This window comes from Eupeodes corollae, chromosome 1, assembly GCF_945859685.1.
Source record: "Eupeodes corollae chromosome 1, idEupCoro1.1, whole genome shotgun sequence".
Taxonomy (NCBI): Eukaryota; Metazoa; Arthropoda; class Insecta; order Diptera; family Syrphidae; genus Eupeodes; species Eupeodes corollae.
In genome coordinates this window covers 101249281-101273312 of record NC_079147.1, presented here as the reverse complement: position 1 = coordinate 101273312, position 24032 = coordinate 101249281, and the positions used below count along the sequence as shown (strand labels likewise).

The window sequence follows — 24032 nt, the reverse complement described above, 5'->3', positions numbered from 1 at the left end:
TATGTTTGTTTTTTAATGTTTTCAGTTGTGTTTTTCTTTAGTTAAATAATTTACAGGTTTTCTCTTTTTGTTGTAACGAATTCGGAGGGGGAATTTTAATTTCTGCATTTTCCAAGAAGTATTTAAATTGACTGTGACTTGTTATTTTAATAATTTTTTAATTTATGAAAAATTCAATTAAATACCAATGTTTTACTTCAGGCCCTCTTTATATGTCATGTTATGTTATAATCATAATATATTAATTCATTTATTTTGATATTTGAATTTTATATTTTCATATAATTTAGCTTATAACGAACGACTTTTAATGTTGGTGGTATATTGCGTTTGTTTTTTGTGAAACATAATTAAAATCTTATAATTTAAATTTAAAATGCGTTTATTTACAGAAAAACAAAATAATAAAATGTTAAGTGTTAAATTTAATATTTATATAAATTACGTAGTGGTCGATGTATGTACAATATAGTAATTCAATTGGTTTCTTGAAATCAAACTTTTAAGATAGTTTTTCGTGTAAGTTTATGGTTTTCATTTTTTTGTGTAAGATTAAAGCAAATTCATATTTTATTTCTTTTGTTTTTTGTTTGTATTTTTTAAATTAGCAATTGCAACAGAAAAATTATTCAAGATTTAAAAACTACAAAATACGTTGTTTTTGGTTTTGAGATTTATATTTTTCATTTAAATAGAAAATGTATTTTATATTTTATTGAATTTTTCTTAAGGTTTTTTTCATAATATAATTTGTTAAGGCTAAAATTACTTATTTCCTTTTAATTTTTTAAATAAAAAAGAAGAAAAATAAGTAATAAAATCCTTGAATTTCTTTGCATTTATGATTTTTGTTGTTCTATTTTAATTATGGTTATGTCGTTTTCTTAAATCTACGTACATAGATCTAACATAAACTACCTAAGTATATTTTCAATACAATCTATGTCATAATTGTTTTTTGTTTTTCTTTTCATTTATTTTAATGATTATGCATCTGAAGAAAAATATTTACGTTTTTTGTTTTTTTTTTTTGTTTTTGTTAATAATATATTTTGTTACATTAGTTCTTTGTTTTTGGTTCGAAGGAAAATTAAAAATATTTTTAGTTTGAAAAAGTAAATTATATAAATGTAACATAAGATCAATTTAAAAATTAAATTATCCCACACGAAAATGATTCGTTCGTAAAAGTAACATCGTAAATGCAAACGATATTATAAAAATAATCGTTTGATGAATGCACAATTGGGACGAAGAGTTGCTGCGGGATTTTGAGCTAGCAACAACTTCGGCATCTTCGGGTGGTAGTTCGACGTTGTTGTTGGCAACAATGAACTGGAAAATATCACTGACCTGAAATGAGAAATAAAAATAAAAAATTATATTAACATAAAAAATGAAATAAATTTCGTTGATTTTCTCGCAGAGTTTGAACATTTTCCTATATATTTTTAAAATGAATTAGTTATGTATCAAAAACACTCTTTTGACTCAATGTTTACTTTAAGGTAATAAGTTTAGTTCCCTAAATCAAGTGAAACACAAAATAAATCGAAAATCGTGTGAATTTCTTTTAAGGGTTCTATCATTCGATCGATTTCATAAATTCGAATACTTTTCGAAATAACTTCAAGTGAATTTACAGCAGCAGACATATCACATTAAACAATTCCCATAAGAAGTTATTGGAATCGGTCTGTTTTGACGAATTAAAAATGTTGACATTTCTCGAATCTTAAAGGTCCCAAGAGACTAAATAAAACGTTTGTACGTTCAGAAGCTTTTTTCGTCGTCATAGCTCAAGAACCAGTAGTATCGACTTCAAAAAAGAAAAAAAGAGTCTGGGATGCGAACCACACTGATAACTTCCCATTTCGTCTGTCGATTTGTCTTTTTTAAAAGTTTGTAGGTTTTCATGAATTGTTAAAAAAGTTATCAATTGAATTACTTTAAAAAATTAATAATAATAAAACAATATTTTTCATATAAAGAAATAGTTTATATTGAAAACCGTGTTTTATTAAATAGAATTGTAGTCGAAAATAATTTTTTACCAATTTAAGAAGCATTTCTTAAATGTTTATAAATTAGATAAATGAAATGAATTTGAGAGATATCAAAAACCGAACATCAATTTTTACCAAATTTGTGTACTATTTTTTGTAAATTTAATTTTTTACGAAAAAATGGACAGTTGAATTTTTATAAAAAAAAAGTACTGAATATCGAAAACAATATTTTCTGTGAAGTAAAAAGTTTGAAGACAATATTTTAAATTTTTGAAAAGCTATTTGAGTCGAAAGTAAATTTTTACCAAGTTTTACTATTAGTATTGCATTTTACTTTTTATGTTTTTATTTTTTGTAATAAAAATGTCAATTCGATTTTTCTCAACATTTTTCCGAATGTTGAAAACAATGTTGGAAGCCATAATCTCAAGTTTTTGAAAAAGTATTTTAGTCGAAAATCAATTTTTACCAACTTTTATTAATTTTTAACTTCCCATAGGAAGTTATTGTAATGGGTCCGATTTGTCAAATTGAAAATTTTGACATTTCCCGACGTTTCAAGGTCCCTAGAGTCGAAATAAAAGATTTTTAGAAAGATGTCTGTGTGTGCGTGTGTACGTACATTCGCACGTTCACGACGTTTTTTTTCGTTGTCCATAGCTCAAGAACCAGAAGAGATATCGATTTCAAATAAATTTTGTTATACAGATAATAAGGCAGAAAGATGCAGAAAGGGCTCTCAAGATAATTGCGTGGGTGGTTTTTTTAACATAGCAGTTTGAAAAAAAGGTGAACATTTTAGTTAACCCTAAATATCTTACTAAACAAAAACGCTAGAGACTTGAATTAAATTTTATATAATAAATTGTAACGTGATATCAAAAAAGTGTATTCTAAAAAAAATTCATTTAACGGTTTCTTTTATAAATAAAAAAAACTGAAAAAAAAATCGCACCTTCAAAATTTTACGACTAAAATATGATTTCATCTCGAAAACAATTTTATGCAATGAAGAATGATGTTTTTGACATTTGAAAAAATTTTGAGAAAAATCGAATTGGCAGTTTTTTTTACAAAAAAATAGAAACCTGAACAAAATGTATAAAAGTTGGTAAAAATTGATTTTCGACTAAAATATTTTTTCAAAAATTTGAAATACTGTCTTCAAACTATTCTTATTTCACAGAAAATATTGTTTTCGTTTTTTCATAAAAATAAAATCTACAAAAAATAGAAAACAAATTTGGTAAACATTGATACGAGTACATTATAGACAAACTTTTAAGCAAGACAAATCGACAGACGGGATGGGAAGTTATCAGTGTGGGTCGCATCCCAGCCTCTTTTTTTGTTTAGGTTTTGATTAAAAAAAAACTGTCAATTCGAGTGTTAAGCCTTTTTTAAACTGCTATGGTAAAAAACCACAGACGCAATTTCTTGGCAGCGCTTTCTGCATTTTTCTGCCTGTTTATCGGTATAACAACATTTATTTGAAGTCGATATCTTTTCTGGTTGTTGACCTATGAACAACGAAAAAAACGGCGCAAACGTATGTACAAACGCACGCACAGACATCTTTCTAAAAATCTTTTATTTTGACTCTAGGGACCTTTAAACGTTGACAAATGTCAAAATTTTTAATTTGACAAATCGGACCCATTAAAATAACTTCCTATGTGAAGTTAATAATGCAGAAAGTTGCAGAAAGGACTGTCAGAATATTGCGTGGGTGGTTTTTTACCGAGCCAATTTAAAAAAGGTGAAGATTTTGGTAAGCCCAAAATAACTCAAGAACCAATAAATCAAAAAAAACGGAAAAAAAAATTGGCAAATCGAATATTCTTAAAAAACAATGTATTTCCAAAATAATTGTATGTCAATAAGGATAACATTTTTGACATCTGGTATCATTTTGAGAAAAAAATGGATTGACGTTTTTTTTAAAGTCAAAACATTACTAAAAGTTTGTAAAAAATTATTTTCGACTTAAATATCTTTTGAAAAATTTGAGACTATTGCTTCAAACTAATCTTATATTAAAAGAAATATTGTTTCGATTCGATTAAATTTTAAGTAAAATCGAATTGTCAGTTGTTCCATATAAAAATAAAACCTAAGAAAAAAAGTACGCAAATGCTACTAAAATGGGTTAAAATTGGTTTTCGACTAAAAATCTCTCTAACTCAAATGATAGCTAGTTTCAGATTTGCGATAACCAGTTTTCAAATATCAGTTTGAAAAGACTGGTTTTAAAGTATAGTTTAAGAATATATCTGGGAAATGTTTAAAACAACGTTGTTTTATTCAAAATGTGGAACACATTTGGTCTTCGCCCGTTCCCTAAAGTGAAACTTTTACTATTTTTAAAAAATTTTCGCTTGTCGACTTTAAATCACTTGAAATTCCTAAGTATTAAATTGAAGAACGGAAATTCAATTTGTTTTGAGTTCGAAAAATATTTGAGGGATGAATATAGGTTGCTATGGCAAGAAGGTACTAGAATCTACAGATCTGCTGATAATCTAGAGATCTACATAATTAAGAATATAAATCAAATTGAGTGGTATTTTATATACTTATTTTGTTTGAATAACAATTCAATAATAAACGTGTAAGAACAAAAGTAAGCCTCAATTCAATATCGTTCAACTAAAGTTTAATAGATTTATTAAAATGACAAACATTAAAAATGCCATTTTTAACGCATTAAATTATCGTTGAATCGATATATTTTTCACTAGTTTCCAGAAAACACATTTTAAAAACAAATTATTTAAGTTTTTTTTGAATTTAAGAATCTTATAATGTAGAATACTCATAATTAAAATTTGTTGGTAAGAGTTATTTTGTTAGTTTTATTGCAATAAAATGTGTACAGAAAAACTGTTTTTGAAACGCTTAATTATTTTTGATAATACGTGTTAATTCTTAGTCAAAATTCTTAACTTATAAGAAAATTTGAGTTGTCTTGAAAATGATTTAGAAGGTTGTTTTTTGTCAAAATTCCTCTGACCTGATTATTCAAATTGCGAATATGATTCCTTAGGTATAATTTTTTTTAAATAAATGTTAAGACAGTTTTGTTTATAAAGAATTTACGAACTAATTTTCAATAAAAAATTGATTATGGACTTTTTCAACAACATTACCAACCTTTTTTTTAAATTGTGAACTTAGATTTGATTAACAAAATTTAGCACAGAATGATGAATGAATGATGATGAAACCATCAAAGTTTTGTATAACGACACTTTACATGACAACAAATTTAAATTAAGTCATTAGCGATATTGTTTATTCAGATATTTTGGTTCAACCAAAATTGTAATTTTTATCTCAAAATTTGATAGAATGTTAAAAACAATATTTTTTTGTAAGATATAATTAGTTTGAAGCCAATATTTTAAAGTTTTGAGAAGATATTTGAACCGAAAATCAATGTTCACTATTTTTTATTAATTTTCTTGTAAGTTTTTACTTTTAGTAAGAAACTTCGATTTTTCTCAAAATTCGACCGATTGTAGACAACAATATTTTTTAAAAGATTAAACTTGTTGTAGCCAATATCTCAAAGTTTTGAAAAGATATTTGAATCGAAAATCATTTTTTTATCAACTTTGAGTTAATGTTTAATTTAGGACTTTTATTTTGTTAAAAACGTTATTTTCGTTGCAAAAATTGTATCGGAGATAAAATCGAGGTTATCATTTTTTTTTATTTATACGAAAACCTTTGACAATACAGGTGTTTTGTTGGAAAATCTATCAACAGTAGGATTTTGCACGAATAACAAAAACAATATCCTCAGTAAGAATACTACCGATAAATGTTAAAGTAGAATCTAACTACGGATCTGTTTTTGACATTTATACAAATCTCGAATGGATATTATGTGATTTCATTCTCAAATGTTGGTACGATTGATATTGCATTTGTATCTGGCTGACTGTGTTCGTTAAGTAGTTGGGCATTTGGGATCATGTGTTTTCCATTGGCGAAAAAAGTCAATCTGTTAATGTTGATACTATTTAGTTTTGTTAATGAAAATGGACTTACTTGCCTGATATTGCAAGAGAAAACAATAGAAAAGATAATAATGTTTTTCTATGTTTCCACTAAAGGTCTATCTCAGTTAAGATTGAATAAATCTTTTTGGTGTTTCCAGAACACAAGAAGATTTAAAAATGAATAAGTTTTACAGCACTGTCTAAAATGCAAATGGTGTTTCGATGCTTCATATGAAGTGCAAGTGATAAAGTTTAATTCGTGTTAAACAATGAAGAACTGAATAATTCAGCATCATATAAGAATATGCTACCTACTCCATGTGGAATTTTTTTTTGAATTTGGTTAAAACAAAACTATATTTTTTGTACACAAACATGCAAAAAACAGACCATAATGCATTATCTGTTAAACCAACTCCTCCACACATGTGTTTTCTTCACAAATTTTGACTCGATTCCGAAACTCCGATCCCCGAGCGGAATCGATTCGAATTAAGCTCATAAAGAATTGAGGCAAGCTTCAAGCTTTGAAGTTTTTATTTTATGTTAAATTGTTTGGTTCAAACATTGAAATCGACCGCAAACATCTCAATTTCCAGATGTTTTCTTACCATTTCTTCTTGAAATTTATCCTTTTATTAGTTTTAAAAATTTTCTTATATTTGTGTTTTTTTTTTTAAATTATTATTCTGACAGGTCTACTTTCAGTTGTATATATTTTTAAATACAAAAGTCTAGCTACTGCCGATAGGTTTTTTTGATAATTGTCTACTATACTATTTATAGAATGTCAAAAAAAACACGGGTTATTAATATAAAATTTAATTCAAGTCTCTAGAGGTATTGGTTCAAGAGATATTTTAAATTTAACAACATTTATTTGAAATCAATATCTCTACTGGTTTTTGAGTAATAGACGACCAATAACACATCCCGAACGTACGGACTCCCGGACGTATGAACTTACGTACACCCGCACTCACAGACATCTCTCTAAAAATCTTTTATTTCTACTCTATTAAACTTAAAACGTCGAGAAAATTCAAAATTTTCAATTCGACAAATTGGATCGATTGCAATAACTTCCTATAGGAAGTTAATAAAGTTAAAGTGTTAGAACAGAAATTAGCTACAATTCGATATTGTTTTTCGTAGAAGCTTTCAATAGGTTTTTTTTAAATTAAAAAAGTTGAATACATCGAGTCGATATCAATATTTCAATAAATAGGTAAAGCAAAATACAATATTTTGCTGTTGTTCTTTTCTAAACCTACAAGTGTTTGGATATTTGCTAAAAATTTTACTATACATATTATTTTGTTATTAAAAAGCAGCATTTTTTACAAATAATTAATTTTTAAGTTTCAAGAAAACGCGTTTTCAGGAACAAATTTTTTTAATATTTTAAATTTGGGGAAATATATAAAGTTCAATGAATAACATTTAAAATGAAAAAGTCCGTATTGAGGGTTATTATTTAGTTTTAATTTAATAGAAAATGTATAGAAAAAACCGTTTTTATAACCTTCAACTGTTTTTTATAATTCATTCTTAGTAAAAATTCTTAAGTTTTAGGAAATTCTGATTGGTCCGGAAGTAATTTCTTTATATTGGGCTTGCACTAAATAGATTATGAATACCCTAATAATAATTTTACATTGTTCGAGTTATTAAAAAAATGTGAGCGATCACATATCATTTTAACAACTCCCTTTTTAATTCTATCCAGAAGTCTTACGTACGTAATTGGAGGCACAAGTCCAAATAAGAGAATTATACTCGAGTTTTTGACAAACAAAAGCTTTGTAAATTATAACCAGATCAGTGGTAGCTCCACTGGTTCATGAGCTATGGACGTAGAAAAAAACTTAGCAAACGTACGTACATATATACGCACTCACAGGCAAATCTCTAAAAATATTTAATTTTCGAATTGTCAAATTTTCAATTTGACTAGTTTGACCGATTGCAATAACTTCCTATTGGAAGTTAAAAATAAGATCGATTTACAATAAAGTTTTTATCTGTACCAAAACTGTTAAAGATCCATCATCATCAAAAGCCTTAATGGAAAGCTGTATTTATAAAATGGAAATTTAAATTTTTTTAAAGCTGTCTGAAAATCCAATTTATCAAAGTGAAACAAGACTCTCAACATAAACCTCTCTGATTTACTTATCCAATTCGAAATTAAACAAATTAAATACAAATAAAAATCTGTCCTTTTCGATGATAGTCCCGAAGGATCAAACAATTAGTGTTTATGACACATTTAATGATAAATAAATTATTTCTACTTGAATATACTACATAATAAATAAATGTACAATATTTAAGTGTACGACTACGAGCGACGCACGCGAACGTACGGTACAAACCTCATTCCATCCATATCTGTTTTTAGCCTGAACAATCGCTTCATAATACGCGCCCGGATGAAGATTCTTTATTGTATAGGACATGATGTGTGTCAATGGTTCTGATGCTGGTCTGTGCTCGGGCGTAAGGATAAAGTCATGCCATCGTCCTGGCTGTTGAAACGTGTCATTCATCTGGAAATTCAAAAAAAAAAATATTTTTTAAAATATAAAATTATAATCTCCATTCACATACAATTAAGTGATAAATGGACGCATCAATTAAACGTGTAAATTATGTTTATCCTTTCATTTATGTACGACTATGAGGAGGTATATAAATGCACCACCTCATAATTATGGTTATCACGGTGAATAAGTCTAAGTCTTCTCCATTTTCATCACTCTTTCACACTCACTCTCACTCTCACTGTGAACTTATATAATATTTCGAATATAATGGATGTGTACTCAAAAATAAAATTAAAACAAAATGTAGAAATTGAAAATAATTGCATCAACTCTCTACTTTTGTAAAATAAAACCTAAATGAATCTTTCACATCAAAGGCGAATGTATACCTACATCCAAGAAGAAGTGTGGGTGTTATGTATAGATACTTTATGTATAGATAGGTGTAAGGATACACATGAATGGAAATAAATACCACCGATGCGATGTGCGATGAGATGCGATGGAAGAAGCGTTAAGGTGAATAAATAACTCTACATTAAGCTACCATCTGCAGAATCAAAGCCCAGGAGTTTGATGAAGATGCGAAGCCAAGATAGGTAGGTTAGGTAGGTAGGTAAGTTGGTAAAGATACAAATAAATCCTCATCTTCCCAAGAGCTTAATGAAGCACGTGATTAAAATTGCATTTGTATCATCTTACTCTTAATTACAAGGGAACGCGATGTTTTTAATGAGATCTTAGCGTGAGATTTATTTTAGGATAGAGCAGAGGGAGGAGTTCTTTATAAAGCTCCTCGTCTGGGTGCACATCTTTCAAAAGATTTCGATTTTAAATAAATAGTAAAGTCGAATGGGTATACTTCACGCTGCTCCACACAGACTAAAGTATCGTTTTCTTCTTAGACTCAATATTATCTTTGATGAGTTCTTCTTTTAGAATAACACATTGATGCAAAAAGTATTGATCCTTCTTTATCTTAAGATTTCGAAATGCACTTCATATCTACGTCTTCTATCACTTCTTCAAAGCTAATGGTTATCAATTAAAATTTATAATCGTACGAGAATCAAAGTAAACAACACGCAATAAAAAAAAAAAAAAAAAAACACCTTAATTATGAACTTTAATCTCAAAAGATTCAAAGTACATATCCGCTTTCATTTAAAAAATATATAGATAGGTACAACATTTTTGATCATTCTATAACTCTCAATTGAAGCAAAGTATATATTTTATGGCGATGCTGATGGAAGAGCTTCCTATCTGCTTTTTATTAAGTAAATCCAAACCAAGATTCATCGTTAATTTGTATTGAAATTTATAGCTTGTCGACATGAATAAACGTAGCACGCAGAAAGATTCATCCCTAGCATCATTATCAGCAGCTTGATTAAATTCTAGGTAAATGCTATATCAATTCCAAAGTATAGAGTTTTTCAAAAGGGAGAATGGAAGGATGGTCGAGGGGGGGGGGAGGTGGCTGTGTAGGATTGATTTCACTTGATTTTGTATTAATATTAATTATGATGATTTTTCAGAACCATTGGAAAAATTGAGGTCAAGCAATGTTGGAGTTTTTTTTATTTTTAATAATTTATTTGAATATTTAAAAGAACGATGTGCATGAGTACATAAATCATGTTTTATCCATTAATTATTATTACAGGTGCTTATTATTTTAAATATTTTTATAAATAAAGACAAATGCTGCGTATTTTTTTAAATTTTGCTAAAGATTAGTCTTCTGTAAACGAACTTTATTTTGCAAATAACGTACAATTCATTGTATTTATTATTATTAATGTCAACCAACGATTTTAGCTTAATTCTGTGGCAACAAGGAAAAACAACATAAGTCAACTTATGTCGAAGTTAATTAGAAGGGGTCTTATATTTGTAATTGAATACTTAACAATTCTATCTTTAAAGTCTTCAATTGATTGTGGATTATTGGCATCAAAGACCTTATATTTCACATAGCTACAAGGGAAAAAGTCTAAAGGTTTTGAAGAACAAGGCCTCGGTGGCAAATTGTAAACAACTTTCCACAAAATATCACAGTCTAGAAGGTTTTCATTTAAAAATGTTATTGTTTCGTTGTGTAGAATGTAGACATTCATAACCACATTCGTGTACTACGGCTACAGAATGAATCGTTGTATTTGACAGTACGACTGAGGTTGGGCTACAGAGTATACTGATGAGTATTCCTATAAGCGCAAGTATTACGGTTGAATTGTTTAAAGTGAGAAATGTAGTTGGCTATTTCTCTAGAGCACAAAAAGTTAAAAAAAAGGGTAGGACAAAAAACTTTCCGACGATGTTCGAGCGACGTAATAGATTCGATAATGGTTCAAAACTGTTTAAGAGGCTTAAGTAAGTTGCAGGAGCACTAGCATAGAGATTGGAGTTGCCCTCAAGCTCTGGACTTATATTATAGGTTTTGTAGATAACAGCCACATAAGAAGGGGAGACACATTTCTTGAAGCATTTTAGGAAATCCAAATACCTTGCCGAATTTTTGGTGAAATCGCATATTCATCGTTCCAAAAGAAGTAGTTGGTGATAAACCTACCAAGAATATTGAGATGTTCAGACTCCTTGATGCAAGTGCCCTCAAGAGCAGGGGAAGGGAGGTACATTTCGCTTTAACGATACAAAACAGGATTGAGTTTTCGAGGGAATGATTCCACGCGGTATTTTATTCGCACATTCGAAAAAAAGGGATGCGATTCTGAAAACAAATATGATCAGCTAAGATAGCTATCACCAGCGAAACAATGTATTGGATTAGAAGTTCTATGGACAGGAGATCATTAATAAAAATGAGAAAGAGTTGGAAATAGAACAGTTCCTGAGGCACACAAGCATTTTTGTGTGGTTTTCCTGTTTAATTTAATTACCATTCCATGAAAACCGAAAGCACGCATATTTGATCAGGGAGTTTGATGCCGAATTTTTTCAAATGCTTTAAATTATCAAGTGCAGTAATCTTAATTTCTCCAATACGATGTAAAGATCTGCTCTACTGTTCGGTGGAAGAGCTATGAGATAACCACTGGCCCTGTTGCTACGAAAGCCGAACTGTCGGTTATTAAGAAGCTTTAGATCTTCGAGATATTTCTTGAGCAATTAATCAGCATTTCCATGATCCTGGAAACTTACTTATTTATTTAGATACTCAGACCTATTAAGTCCGTAGGGAACCCCTTAAGGGGCATAGGGCCTCTACTACGCCTACATAGGCATAGGGCCTCTACTACGCCTACGCGCCATCGTGTCAGATTTTTGGACATGTGTTTCAACTCCCTCCAACTCTTGCCTAGTGACGGTGATTCCGTCTCGACTTTCTTGCGCCATGTGCTTCTCGGTCGTCCAGCTCTACTTCCTTCTTGTGTGAGCGGAATCCACTGCATTGCTTGGCCTGTAATGCAGTCGATTCCTTTTCGAAGCGTATGTCCAATCCATTGCCACTTTCGTTTCGTATTATAGATTCTATAGGTTCCTGACCTGTCCTTCTATGAACGACCTCATTTGATATACGGTTTGGCCAGAAATCCCTTAAAATGTTACGAAGACATCTACTTACGAAGGCTTGCAGTTTTTTTTGTTATGGCTGAGGTAATCTTCCAAATGCTTCACCCATAAAAAAGCACAGATTCGACATTGGTGCGAAACGGTCTTAGCTTTGTTCTTAAGCTGATAGAGTTATTGATCCAAATTTTTGACAGCATACCGAACACCGCTTTTGCTTTGCCGATGCGGCAGATGACGTCTTGTTTGGTTCCTCCTTCGATGGAAACGATACTTCCAAGGTATTGAAAGCTCTCTAATTTTCCAACGGTTGCGGGAAAGTAGTTATTTGAGAGGATGGTCGGGTTCCACGGCTGATCATTTTTGTTTTGCCGGAATTAATTTTCAGCCCCACGTCTTCTGCTTCTCTCTCCACACTTGTTGTCATTTAATGGAGATCCATGATCCTATGAGAGAGTAGGCAAACATTGTCCGCGTAATCCAAGTGCTTTAAAAATGATGTCAAAGTCCATTGGATCCCTCCTCTACTTTACAGAGCTAAAGGTAGTACATCCCTTATCACCAAAAAAACAATATTGGCGACAGAATACAGCCCTGTCTGACTCCGCTTCGGATCTTAAAAGCATGTCACAACTTACCATCGTGGAAAACACGACACTTGGAGCCATCATATGCTGCTTTAATAACAGCAATTACTTTTTCTGGGATGCCTCTCCTCCGCAAAGCTAACCAGATATACTCACTGTTAACGCTATCAAAGGCTTTCTCGATCGATATGATGACGATATTCATTGCTCTGTTCAATAATTATCCGCAGGGTGTTGATAAGATCAATACAGGAGGATCCAGCGGAATCCTGATTGTTCGGCATCGATTGTAGCCTGACGGTGTTCTCTGATGCGTTCCAGTATGATTTTTGCTGCGATTTGGCAACGGCAAGTAGATCGAAATTTCCTATCCAATTTTCGCACTGTTTAACATCTCCTTTTTTTGGGAGCTTGACGATCATTCCCTTCTTTCACTCATCAGGGAAGCTTTCGTTGTTCCAGGCTTCTTTTATGAGCGGATGAAGCAGCTCGCTTGACGTTGCCGCTGCTTGTAACAGCTCTGTGGGAATTTTATCAAGTCCTACCGATTTGTTGTTCTTAAGTGCTTTAATTGCGTCAACGATCTCATCCTTACTGGGAGGTGCAGTGAGGATTCGGGGATTAGTTTGTTAAGGCGCTTCAGAAGGCATTGGCTGCACGTTGTTTGCAAATAATAGGCTTAAAACTGAGGAAAAGTGTTATTTCCACCTTCTGAATTGCTCATCCATTGAACTTATCAGAATACCGTCTACTTCTTTTACCAGGTGTTGCTTTGAGCTGTGTGTACCGGTCAGCTCTTTGGGTATTTTGTAAACGATCCTGCTGTTGCACCTGTTTTCAGCTTCTTCTGCTTCTTGCGTCAATGAGTTGATGTAGTTACACTTGTCGCGGAACACACTGCGTAGAATCTCTCTCTTTTTGTAAATGCTACCGGTCGAAGATTAGAAATGGAGTAGGATTCAACATTTTTGGGAATAGGCTAGACAAAACCTGTTTTCCATCTACTCGGAACAGTACCTGATGAATAGAATGTAAAAGCTAAAGCAGTGGTTTTGCCGTCGCAAAACGCGGCGATACCATCTGGACCAGATCTTGTAGGACTTTCGCCACAATACGAGTGCGAAAAAAGATTTGCCTCACAACATGACTAATGCGCTTAGGCTAGGCGGTCATAACACTCACTGGTGGCGAACGGTCCAGCAAAGATATATGTTTTCTCGAAAAAGCTAAGATATAAAGTGTTATTGACAATGAACGTGGGAATAAAGAAGGAATTCCTCATGTTTTTTATGTATGTCCAAACATTTTTACTGTTTTTGAGACATTGAAGTATTGTTTCCCGTAATTTTTGGTCATGTAAGAATTTGGTTCATCAATTATGGGCGTTGCAGGCTTTCCTGGCTTGCTTTGCTTGAACTTATTCCGGTTTTCCTCAGTTGGATTGGCTTTAAAACAACGGAAATTTACTTCCTGCACCATAATAAAATTTGTACAGTTTGAATCAAACCATGCGTTTTCTTTAGGTCTTTTTAGCAGGTTTAGCAGGTTTTTCAAATGAACCTCTGTCCATTTCCTTATAAAATAAAATTTTAATAATCGGCAAAAAGGAGTAACGTAAATAAGACAGATCTGTGATGCAATGGACACAATAAGTGGATTTAAGATGTTATACGTATAGAATTATTCATTCAAACAAATCATTTAAACATTTGTATAGTTGGTAGGATGCTAATAAAGTATTTCAGAGAAATCAAAAGTCGGACAAGATCTAACATATTTTCTTTTGTTTGAAATTTTCTTAAAAAATCACAAACAAAATTAAAGGAAAAACAATTTCAATTTATTTTCAAACATACTTCTTTCTAAAAATAAAAATAGTTTCATTTCGCCCAGGAATTCAAAAAATTATGTTTTCATATTTTCAATAGAATTAAAAATAATAATTCCAAGAACTGTTTACTTCAAGTCGAAGTCCTTGGATAAATTTATTATTTTTGGTTAATGATTCAAACGAATTCAAAGGAGTTTTATTTTGGTGTCTGTTGCTAGAAAAATAAAAATAAAATGTTTCTCGGAGGCTTTGAAACTTTAATACTACCTGAAGCAAAATATATTTCTATATTGAAATATTTGAGGAGTTGTATATAATTGTAAAATATTGTCGTTGCATATTTTTAAATTATCAATATTATTTTGTATGTACTTGTAGAAAAAAGAAAGTTTGATAAGTTTTTGATGACCTTTAAGTAATTTTTCTAAAATGTTTTATGTCAAAATATCAACAAGATCAGCTCCAGTTACGTAAAGAAATGTTTACAATTTCTTCGCTGTTTGTAAAACAAATGAGTAAAAGTATTAAAGGGGCTTCCAATAGGGCCTTCTGTTGAAAGCGGCCATATTAAATGCTAGTGTATGTCAATGGACCGATACAACGAGAAAAAAGATGTTCAAATATGTAACACTGATTTATTGAAGTGGTTGTTTTGTTCGAGAACATTTCGCTTGTTGCGCCTTTTTTACGGTTCCAATAGTAATCTTAAATTATTGGAAGTGTCGAGAATTTATTTATAGCCATAAGTTAATGAAACGATCAGCCAAAAGCATAAGTAAATCTTTAGCGGACCACGATTTGGTGGATTTTGACTCGTGAATCGGGCCAAATATTATAGGTTAGGTTAGGTTAGGTTAAAGTGGCTGTTGGTTGGGAAGTCCAACACACTTAGACCAAAGTATGGTCCGGTGTGATACCACATGGATCAGTTGATAAGCTTAATTCGTCGAACCAATTGGAGCTCCGAATGAAGCGTAGGAGACAAATAATGTTAGAAATTTTTAGATCGCTGGTATCGTTGAAGTAGTAGTCTCCAAGGTGGATTCTACGTCCTTGTGATTAGGCAGAACATGTGCACAGAAGATGAGAGATTGTCTCCTCCTCCTCATCGTCCATGCTACTCCTACAAAAATCATTTGCAGGGGCCCCAAGTAGAATATCTTGCCTTCCTATCAAGCAGCAGTGCCCAGTCAGGACACCAATAACGTAGCTATTGTGCAATCTTCTCAGAGAGATTGATTGTTTTGAGCGCCAGGCGCTAAGATTAGGCCAAATTAGTTTAGTCGCTAAACAGGTGGTGGTAACCACCTGAAGTTTGTTTTCTCTATGGTATCTTGCTTTAGCATGAGTTTACGTGTAGCTAAGGGGATACTTATGCAAGCATTGTGAGCCAGCAGAGGTAAAGTTGTTCCGCTTTTTGCAAGTTCGTCAGCTTTGCAATTTCCTATAATGTCTCTATGGCCCGGCACCCAGAAAAGGTGAATGTTGAACTGTGTGGCCATCTCCGTAAGAGATGATCGACAATTAAGGGCTGTTAGTGACTTAGTGGAGACAGATTCTAGGGACTTAAATGCAGCTTGGCTATCCCAGAAGATTCATATATCATTAATTGATATAACGTTTTTTCTAAGCCATGATAGGACTTCTTTTATAGCTGGGATTTCAGCTTGGAACACGCTACAATGATCGGGTAGACGAAAGGAGAGACTTAAGTTTAGTCTATCTGAGTATACGCCTCCACCAACCTCATCCATCGTTTTTGATCCATCTGTATAAAAGTTTATAGGATCATCGTTCAAAAATGATCTATTCTCCCAAGAAGCCCTGGGAGGTATAGTCACTTTGAAGCTATAGTTATTAAACTGAGGATGGGGTATGGTGTAGTCAATATTACCGTTTATAGTTCTGAACGAGTTCAAAATAATGCTATGGCCAATTCCATTATTGATCCACAGAGAGGAGGCTTGAAGCTGTATGGCTGTATTAGCAGCCGTTTGCTTGCTGAAAATGTAAAGCGGTATTAGATGGAAAAGAATGTCAAGTGAGGCGGAGGGGATAGAGCGAAGTGCTCCTCCCATAAAAAGGCAGGCTGTTCGTTGGACTTCGCTGAGTTTATCGCGATTTGTCGCTATATTTAGCGTCGTCCACCATACCACTTATCCATAGGTAAGGATCGGCCTCATGACCGAAATATATAGCCAGTGTGTAAAGCCGGGATGCAGGCCCCATTTATTACCTTGGACTTTGTATTTCTTTGTGAAGAGGACAAGGTCGGTTTTTGTGGGTTAACGCCTAGTCTACACCGATTTGCTCATCTGATGAGCTTTTTTAAAGCATTTTGTAAGAGTTCTTTTAGTATATTGGGATGTTTACCCGTTACATAAGCAAACACTCTGTATCCCTCTCTTTCTAAGTTCCAAAGAAGAGGGGATAGGACACCACCTTGTGGCGTACCTCTGCTGACACCCCTTTTTGTAGTAAAATCGCCCAGTTTTGAATTGATTATCCTGCTTATCAGCATCTGATTAATCAATTCCCTGCTCGACTTATCTACCTTCAGAGATGTCAATACACGTGCAATTGCAGATGTCTCGACATTGTTAAATGTGCACTTTCTATATCTAGGAAGGCAACTAAGGTGTACTCTTTATGATGGAGGGAATATTCGATTGTACGTACTATACTGTGTAGAGCCGTTTCAACTGATTTCCTTTTGTTGTAGGCGTGTTGAGCCTTTGAAAGGAGGGACTTATCAATACTTGCCCTTAAGTGGATATCGATTACGTTCAAAAGTTTTGAGAAGGAATGATAATAATATGATGGGTCTTAGGCCTTTAGGGTTAAAGACCTAAGACCCAAGATATTATATCACTCTGCCGTGATATGTGAACGTCAAAAGCCCATCGTCAACAAGCTGATCGGTCCTTATCTTATAAGTGCGGTCTTAGACCTTGAAAGCCCACAATTGAGCAAATATTCACATTACCACAGATTCTTGAAAAAAAACTCAAGAACATCAAATCGACACCCACTATTTCTTCATCGATTTCAAGGCCGCATATGACACCATCTACATTTTTGAGCTGTATAGAGTCATGACCAGTATTTGAATACATGCTAAACTAGTCCGTTTGCGCAGGATGACCATAAAGAAGTTGGAAACAATTTAGCAGAACCTTTTGATGTCAAAAAAGGCTTTAGACAATGGATGCGCTGTCATGCGATTTCTTTAACATCGTACTTGAAAGTATTGTGCAGAGCTCCTACGTCAACACTAAAGGCACTATCTTTCAAAATTCTATCCAATTACTGCAATATGCTCATGAGATAATTTTGAGTATTGAAGCAGAAGCGACAAAAATGAACTTAGCGGTTAAAATAAAATAAATAAATTGGGTGGCGCAAGAGTCCGTTGGGAACCAGGGTCTTCTGACTTACAACTCTCAACCATTCCTGTGTGCAAGTACTATTGTCAGCAATGGAAGGGACCTACAATTTTAGACCAAATCCGAACGGCTAATTTGAGAAAGCAATTTTTCATGATAAGAATTACTCTTGAAGGATTTGTCAATTCCTCGAAAGAGGCAGTACCCGCCACTGGTACTACGAACTTAGCGGTTATTGAGGTTAAAATGACATACAAAAAATGAGTGGAGAAGAATATGTTTTGACGAGCTGCACTGGCTGTACAGTGACGTTGACTTAGTTAGAAGGATATTAGCTCAACGACTGGACTGATATGGAGACCAATGCTAAGGACCGAAAAGTCTTCGAATCCACACCCAAAGGACAACGCAGTATTGAAAGACCGCGGATCAGAGCGAGCACACAAGTGGAAAGTGACCTCACCCAATTTGGAGTGTGCAACTAGACACATCTAGCTTGGGACCGAGCACAGGATTGGAGCGCCAACTTGAGTAAATAAGAATCGGGCCAGTTCTAGGACACAATAAAATTGCAATTATTAACTGACATCAATTTCCACGAAAACGCAAACTAAGGATTTCTGAATAAATTGAAACATATGTAAAGCTAATTGTCAACCTTAGGAAACATCCAACAAATTCCATTGATGTAGATTTTGGGCTGAAACTTTATATTTTCTTGGGAATAACGTTATCAATGCCATCATCATCAATGGTGTGCTCTCTATTTTTAATACAACCAATTTGTCTTAGGTTGAATTGGATGATATAAATACCACATAGACTAAGATCAATTTGGATTTTTCTTGTGGAGTTTTCTAAAGTCGGAGATTTATAGGAAGAAAGCACAATTTACACATACTTTTAACACAACATATCTAAAAAGAAAAGAACGCACCACAAAAAGTTTATCAACGTTATATTTCATACAAATAATAATTTTAATATTCTTATTAAATGTCAAAAATGCTCTTTCTTTTATTTGAATCAATATTAAAAACAGTACAAATAAGGTTAACAATATGGTTGTGTTAAATTTTACTATTCAGAGAAAACAAGGTAAATATTTCGTCTTCTGGAAAAATGCAGAATGTGCCAATATTTTTAACACTGCTTGAATTCATCTTAAATTGCAATGGTATTTTTTTAAATATTTTGTTTTCGAAATTCCATTATTTTTGAAATGAATAAAACTGCAAAGTTCATTAAAATCACGTTTACTCTATCGTAGCACAGCATAATCCATGAACGAATTCTACATTTTTATATTCAAAAATGGTTTTTCTTTAAATTTAAAAAAAGAATCAATATTCCAAAAGTGTCCATCATTGACCATTACTTTTTCTTTCTGGGTATTTAATCCTTCATCATATTTATTGACCCTTAAATTTCGAGGAAATCCTTAAATCTTCTCTGAGAATAAATTTATTACTAAAACTGAAAGACTGAAAATTAATTTTCAACCCATAATTTCTTCCAAGAAAAAATCAAACTTCTTTCGAAATCATAAACCATGATGGAAAATTTATACGAAAAATACGCTTTGAGAGAAAACCAAACCATCTGTGTATGAAAAACAAAAATTATAACGAATCAACGGAATTTAAATAAATATATTTTCCACGTCAGTTAATTTATTTTTATTTTTAAATCTGGACAAATTAAAGCGAATTGTATGTCTTCGTCAAGACCATAGTAGGTATCCATTGGGTTAAATATCAAGCCAAAAACAAATACAACATTTATAATAAAATCAAAAATATCATTCAATGGTAATGTTACCTAGATATATGTATATGGTATAGTAGAATCTACAATGTCCTTTACATGAAACCTCACAATTATTAAAAATGCAAACGCCCTCAAAGTATGAATCGCAGTGAATATTAAAATTAAAATCAAATTAACTTCCTCACATAAAATGGAATACGTAAAATCGACAATATGTACAATATTGGCAACATACACTATACGTTTTTTAACAAATCACTGGGGACCGTTTTCCGACAGCAATTAAGGTAGCAAGGTAAGGTATATCCTTTTTGTTATAGAGATACATTCATTCATCAAGGATGCGATTGACTAACAAAAATCTGCAATCGAGTTTATTACGAAACTTAATCGAAAAATTGTACGTTCTCAATATTTTTTTTATTTTTTCAGTCTTTTTATTGGTTGAGGCACATGAACCATCATCAAGGCGAGTCGAGGTGACTGGCATATGGCATCATGTGACCTGACCTGAGCTCAGAGAGCTTTACAACATGTAACTTAGTTGCAACAGCAGCAGAAGCATCACCACCACCACCGATAAAAATTGCATATTTCACTCTTTTTTCGACTTTTAAATTTTGTACACACAGGAGACGAAAATCACCTTCTCGTGTCCATTCCATTAATTGTACGCCATTCAATTTGAATATTGAAACGAAAAAACCAAATTGGACAACAACGTCCCCAACACAACTACTATACAAATATTGCCCTTATTGGTGTACGAAATAAAAAAAAAAACTTCCCATGTCCTTGCAAGAAGCAATTGCGTTATGTTTGTTGTCCTGGTCCATAACGTGGTCAATCGAAATACATATATTTTTCCGTTGCCATACAACACTAGTGAAAAATAGTTTTCAAATATTCTGCTTTGTTATTGTGATGAGTGTTATTGGGGTGAAGAATTGTCAATACGGTTTTGTGGTTGCTATAGTACTTACCATCACTCGACGGTACAGAAGACGGACCTCCTCCAAGGGTGGGTAGCTGTCGATTTTCCATGTGAGATTGTAACTGTCTGAAGATCTTCCCCATTTGGGAGAATAGAATTCAGCTGGTCCTGGACGACCGGATAGTTCCATGTATTTTCGAGATCGTCCAAGTGAGTTATCAGCAACACAACTGAAAACATAAGAATTATAATATTGTTGAAAAACATTTTTGTATGTAAACTTTTACTTATTCAAATATTTAAGGGAAGTCACAAGTTTTGTAAGTCTAGTTTGTATTTTAATTTTTTAGTTTTGTTTATGTTGGAAAGTGTACGTACTGTTTATAGAGTCTTCCTTAAAATTAATTCTTTCTTTATTTACTTCCCACAAGAAGTTATTGTAATGGATCCTATTTGTCAAACTAAAAATTTGGCATTTCTCGACGTTTCAAAGTACCTAGAGTCGAAATAAAAAATTTTTAGAAAGATGTCTGTAGTCAGTAGAAATATCGACTTCAAATAACTTTTGTTATACAGATAATAAATGCAGAAAGATGTAGAAAGGGCTTTCAAGAAAATTGTGTGTGGTAGCATAGCATTTTTGAAAAAAAAGGTGAACATTTTGGTTAATCCTAAATATCTCACAAACTGAAAACGCAAGAGTCGTGAATAAAATTTTATATAGAATACTGTAACGTGATACCAAACAATTATATTTTTTGAATAAAATGCAATTAACGTTTTTTTATAAATCAAAAAAACTAAAAGAAAATTGTCACCTCGAAAATTTTACGAATAAAAATTGATTATATCTCCAAAACAAGTTTGTGCAACAAAAAAAACCGATTTTAACATCTGGTACAATTTTGGGAAAAATCGAATTACAGTTTTTTTTACAAAAAATAAAAACCTAAACAAAAAAAAAAAGCAGATAAGTTGGTACAAATTGATTTTCGACCCAAATAACTTTTAAAACTTTAAGACATTGGCTTTAAACTAATTTTATTTTTTTTTTAAATATTGTTATGAAAATTGATTAACATTATGATTAAAATCGATTTGAAAGTTTTTTTTACAAAAAAAGAAATAAAAAACTTACAAAATAATTAACAAAAGTAGGTAAATATTTATTTTCAAATTAAATGTCTTTTAAAAACTTGGAGATTTTGGCTTGAATCTAATTTTATCTTTTAAGAAATATTGTTTTGAACATTCGATAAATAATTTTGAAAAATCAAATGGGAAGCTTTTTAACAAAAAAAAAAACATAAAAAAAGCACTTCTTAAAGTTCGTAAAAACTGATTTTCGACTTAAATGTCTTTCAAACATTAAAAATATTGGTTTGAAACTTATTTTACCTCATAAAGAATATTGTTTATTATATTATAATGTTTCTAAAATTGGTAAAAATTGGTTAACGACTAAAAAATCTCGTATAATATTTTTCTAGAATAATTCAATTGACAACTTTTTTAACAAAACACGAAAACCCTCAAACCTCTTAAGCAAGACAAATCGACAGCCCAAGTTCAAAAGCTCAAAAAACAAAATCCCCAGCATTTCTTGAAAGTTTCAATTTTTACAAAATTTGCGAATTTTTGTAATTTTTGTGTTATATGAAAAAACTGACTGTCAGATTTTTATTAAAATTTTACAGAAGGTTGAAAACTATACATTGTCTATGAGACGAAATTGTCTCAAAGTTTTCAAAAGTTATTTGGGTCGAAAATCAATTTGTTCCAACTTTTCTGCATTTTTTTGTTTAGGTTTTTATTTTTTGTAAAAAAAACTGCAATTCGATTTTTCTCAAAATATAACGGAATGTTGAAAACAATATTTCTTAGATAAAATAAGTTGGAAGCCATTATCTCAAATTTTTGAAAAGATATTTGAGTCGAAATCAATTTTTACCATCTTTTGTTAAATTTTTTATAGGTTTTTAATTTTTTGTACAAAAACTGTCAATTAGATTTTTTTTTTAAATTTTACTGAATGTTAACAACAATATTTTTTGAAAGATAAAAGTAAATTAAAGCCAATATCTAATATTTTCGAAAAGACATTTAAGTCGAAAATCAATTTTTACCAATTTGTATACATTTTTTTTTAGGTTTTTATTTTTTGTAACAAAACTTTCAATTTGATTTTTTTCAAAATAAGTCCTAATGTTAAAAACAATATTTCTTATAAGTTAAAATTAATTAGAAGCTTTTATCTCAAATTGTTGAAAAGATATTTGAGTCGAAAATCATTTTTTACCAACATCTCTTAATTTTTTTTCGGTTTTTAATTTTTTGTAAAAAAAACTGTCAATTCGATTGTTTTCAACATTTTACTAAATGTTGACAACAATATTTTTTGAAGGAGTTTTGAGTTTTCAGTGTGACGTTGTGGGGTACACTCATATTCGGGAGCTTTTTTCATTTTAAAAATAGTTAAAAATCATTTTAAATAAGTTTTATAATACATAATTTATTAAACTAAAATGTCGTGCGGAATTTGTAAACAAAAAAGTCGATAGAGCTGAGCTTAAAATAAAATGCAGTAGCTGCAATAAATATTTCCATGGAAAATGTGCAAAAATTACAGCAAATGATATTGAATTTATGAAAAATTCTAAGACAAGTTGGAGATGCCCTAGTTGTACGGCTGAGAGGAGAGGATCTATTTCTGGTGTCACTCCAGTTAAATACTCTTCAACTACACCATTAACCAAACACACACCGCCTACACCATCTTCGATTGCATCCGACTCTCTTCCAAGTAAAGACACAAATGCTGCCACCGTTGCTACAACTACCACCACTAACACCGCTCCCACCACTTCCTCAACTGCCACTGTCACCACCCTTCCTACTACGGCTGCCACCTTCTCCAAATCATCCTGCGTTGATGCTTCTGCTTCTATTGCCACCATCAACGCCACCGCAGCCACATTATCCGCCCCCGTCACCACCACCACTTTTTCTATCACTACCTACAACACTGGTATAAGCAGCAACATTCAACCGATCGATGCACTACCTGTCGCTGTTATCCTGGATATGGTTTATGCTGAAATTGTGCAACTAAAGAACTACCACAAAGCACAAATTGATGAAATGGTTGCCAAAATTAAGGAAAATGAAACAAAAATTGTCACACTGGAACAAAAGGTAGACTACCTAGAACAACAACTTCTATCTAACAGCATTGAAGTATATAATGTTCCAATTATAAACAAAGACACACCACACATCGATCTTGCAGTTGGTATGATTCGCAATGCATTGAATATTAACGTAAATGAGACTGACATCGACCAATGTTTTGTCAAAAAAAATTAAAAAAGGCAATTCTCATGCGAATGGCGACATGAAGAGCACCAATGTTCTGCATGTTT

General features: G+C 31.9%; 1 protein-coding gene across 1 annotated transcript in view; it reads right to left on the bottom strand.

Moving 5' to 3' along the window:
* Nucleotides 1–64: 64 nt before the first annotated feature.
* The window catches only part of LOC129954017 (neurotrimin), a 480552-nt gene continuing 456584 nt past the window's right edge, over nt 65–24032 (bottom strand). Inside the window, exons 9-11 of the mRNA XM_056067610.1 lie at nt 20660–20840; nt 8395–8568; nt 65–1353 (exon numbers count right to left, since the gene is read on the bottom strand). Coding sequence (XP_055923585.1) covers nt 1159–1353; nt 8395–8568; nt 20660–20840 — 550 coding nt within the window. The 3' untranslated portion in view covers nt 65–1158. The remainder of the gene's footprint in view (nt 1354–8394; nt 8569–20659; nt 20841–24032) is intronic.